This window comes from Glossina fuscipes, unplaced genomic scaffold, assembly GCF_014805625.2.
Source record: "Glossina fuscipes isolate IAEA_lab_2018 unplaced genomic scaffold, Yale_Gfus_2 59154, whole genome shotgun sequence".
Classification (NCBI taxonomy): domain Eukaryota; kingdom Metazoa; phylum Arthropoda; class Insecta; order Diptera; family Glossinidae; genus Glossina; species Glossina fuscipes.
Window position 1 is genome coordinate 1 of NW_024001931.1, and position 3,210 is coordinate 3,210.

The 3,210-nt window shown below is 39.9% G+C and overlaps 1 protein-coding gene across 1 annotated transcript; it reads left to right on the forward strand.

The window, feature by feature from the left end:
* Window positions 1-313: 313 nt before the first annotated feature.
* On the forward strand, window positions 314-2,815 carry LOC119643216 (E3 SUMO-protein ligase PIAS1-like; the record flags this gene model as incomplete). Its single annotated transcript, XM_038042560.1, is given in 2 exon segments — window positions 314-978; window positions 980-2,815. Coding segments are annotated over 2 exon segments (1,383 nt in total), but the record flags the coding sequence as incomplete, so codon positions are not given.
* Between the last annotated feature and the right edge of the window lie 395 nt (window positions 2,816-3,210).

The window sequence follows — 3,210 nt, forward strand, 5'->3', positions numbered from 1 at the left end:
TACGTGGTCTCCAAGATGACATTAACCTGCCCATCCCCTGCAGCCCATGGACGGGAAGCCAGACGAATGGACTTGTCAAAGTCATCCCGTGTTATACCCTTGTCGTGGAAGTTCAGCTTGAAGAGCTCTTCTATAAACTCCTTCGGTCCAATCTGTCTGTCCACGTTACGCACTATTAATTTAGGACCAATCTTCTGAGGTACGGACACAGCAAGACCTGCCTCAGCGAACTTAGTGTTGATCAGAATTTTTCCCCTCTCCTCAACTGAGGTAGTGCGGATAATCGCTCCACCGCTCCCCTGGCTGGCTTTAATGCCGTGCACTCTTAGACCAAGGGAAGGACCGACCTGAGCCACCTGAGCTGGCTTTTTACGACGTCTTAGGTACATTGATTAAACCTTCATCGCTGGTACCTCGTAATGCCCAACGCATGCAAGAGGTGCCATTTTACTTTACATTGACACCGCAACAGGCTACAGAGATTGCTTCAAATCGTGACATTCGTAGCAGCTCAAAAGTTGAACATGCTATCCAAGTGCAATTGCGTTTCTGTTTGCTGGAGACATCTTGTGACCAAGATGATTGCTTTCCACCTAGTGTGGCCGTTAAGGTGAATAACAAAATGTGTCAGCTACCGAATGCATTACCACAAACGCGTTCAAATATGGAACCCAAAAGACCTCCACGTCCTATAAATGTAACCTCAAATGTTAAACTATCGCCAACAGTAACAAATACCATTACTGTACAATGGTCGCCGGATTATACTCGCGGATATTGCATCGCTGTTTATCTTGTTAAGAAATTAACATCTGCCCAACTATTGACACGACTGAAAACTAAAGGTGTAAAGCCAGCGGATTATACTCGAGCTCTAATTAAAGAAAAATTGCGTGAAGATGCTGATTGTGAGATTGCCACGACAATGCTGAAGGTCACTTTAAATTGTCCTTTGGGAAAAATGAAGATGTCCATACCATACTCATTTGCAATGTTTCGATGCCAACTTGTATTTGCAAATGAATGAACGCAAACGTACGTGGAATTGTCCTGTGTGTGATAAGCCTGCAGCTTTCGACAATCTTGTAATTGACGGTTATTTTCAAGAGGTTTTAGCTTCAAATCTATTGAAATCTGATGATACCGAAATTCAATTGCACAAAGATGGTTCATGGAGTACACATAGCTTCAGAGCAGATTCGCAAATCTTAGATATACCCACTAAGCCGGTGGAAAAAGTGGAAGTAATTTCAGACGATATAGAACTCATTACCACAGAGGATGTTAAGCCAATTAAAGCCGCTGCTGTTTCGGTTACAGTTACTTCGAACGAGTTACCTTCCTCCACCACAAATAGTGAAACAGTGGACTGAACTTTAAGTGATTCGGATGATGACGATACGCCATTGGCTAAGAGACGGCCTGCGTGTAAGATCAATACTTCATCTGCAACTTCATCCACCGTGTCCACATCAAATATAAACGGTAATTCAGCAATAGCGGGTCAGCATCGTGGCGTGGATGTGCAGCAGAAAACTGATGCTGATCTAACAATTATCTGTTTAGATTCACCCTCGTCGCCCTCAACTCCAGTTCGATCTCCCAAAATAGATGTGTCGTCGATGAACGATTTCAAAGTTTATCAAAATAAAGACGCGAATAAATTCTTAGAAAATCCTCCATCCTGCGAAAGATGATTCATTTTATTGTCCCGAAATATATACGTGCCAGAGCCAATTTTATATTTTTTATAAAATGTAATGAATTATTACGCATTTGTTTTAAAAGAGAATGTCAAATATTTTGTATTTCTTTATACAAATTTTTTTTTTTCAAGTTCTTTTCCCCTTGTTCTGCGTATACCAATATACACTTGTATTGCATCGAAAACTTTTGAAATTTTTTTTCATAAAACGGCTTTTTAAAGTGAAGCGTTATGTGGTCGAGAGTGGTCGAAAAAGTTGATCGATCCGAACAATTTTCAATAGGATTTTCAAGCTTATATCGATTCAGAAAATGGTTCATCCATTATCCATCACTTAAGAAGAAGGAGAAAAAAACTTTAATTGTATATGAATTACGGGCGAATACATGGATCAATTATTTGGTTTTCGAAGTTAAATTGACGCGAGTGACAAGGAGAAAAATGAAAATCACTTTTGTTTTTTCAAAAAACATGTTTAGGTTCCAATCATGATTTCAATAGATATAGAAATGCTCTGTAGACAAATCGAAAGGCATGGCTTATTCGTTTGTGTTATGCACGTCGGCGAAATGTTTAACTTTCTAATGGTATAACTCAATAATATGGTCTCTATGATCAGTGTAAAAGTATTAATTTTCCTTGACTTGCATGGGTTTGCCACTTGACCTGGACAGATAATTATTTCCGTTTTCCCTTTCCATCAATAAAAGAAAATTCGTTGGAAATTGCTTCCATATTCTCTCAATGAGGAAGGAAATCGATATCACATCTTTCTCATATTGTGCTTGATTTCTCAGTGGGAAGTATTGATAGCTTTCTGTCGTCATTCTACAATATATTAAATCAAGCTTTTTCTGCATCCGTTCCGATCAAGCAGTCCCGTCCTCGAACGACATTACCAACCTTCACGGGCTTGATAGCGCTACCTACAGCTTTTTCTAGTTCAGCAATACGACCGGACAAGTGCGCATTTTCACGAACTAGTTCCATGAGCACCTTCTCATATTCGTTGGCTACAGACAATAGCGACCTCACCTCTGGCCCAGTGACACCGGCTTTGAAAATCTTATTATACAAACCCTCAGTCACCGCCTTGAATTTCTCAATGAAATCGGGCTTACTGGCGACTTTAACCTCCCTAACTTTCTTCTTACCACGTAGCAACAGAGGAGGTGGACGAATCCCCACGCTTATCATTGGAGTCCCCAAGACTCTTCTGCTTTTTAGCTGCCTCCCTAATCTCCTCTTTTTCTTCTTCCCTTTTTTTTTTCCTATCTATCTGAGACTGCAGTAATTGGTGTGCCTTCATCGCCCTCTGAGGGTCCTCGTCTGATATTTCCATACCAGACACCGAATAAAAATTTAGTAATAATATGCAACACTTAATAAAACAAGAACAATAGGTTTGTGTCTGTGTTTATTTATTATATGTAAAGAGGTGTAGGAGAATTTTAAGTGTTTGTCTCCACTAAAATAAAACAATTCAGGAGCCCTATAAAGACAGA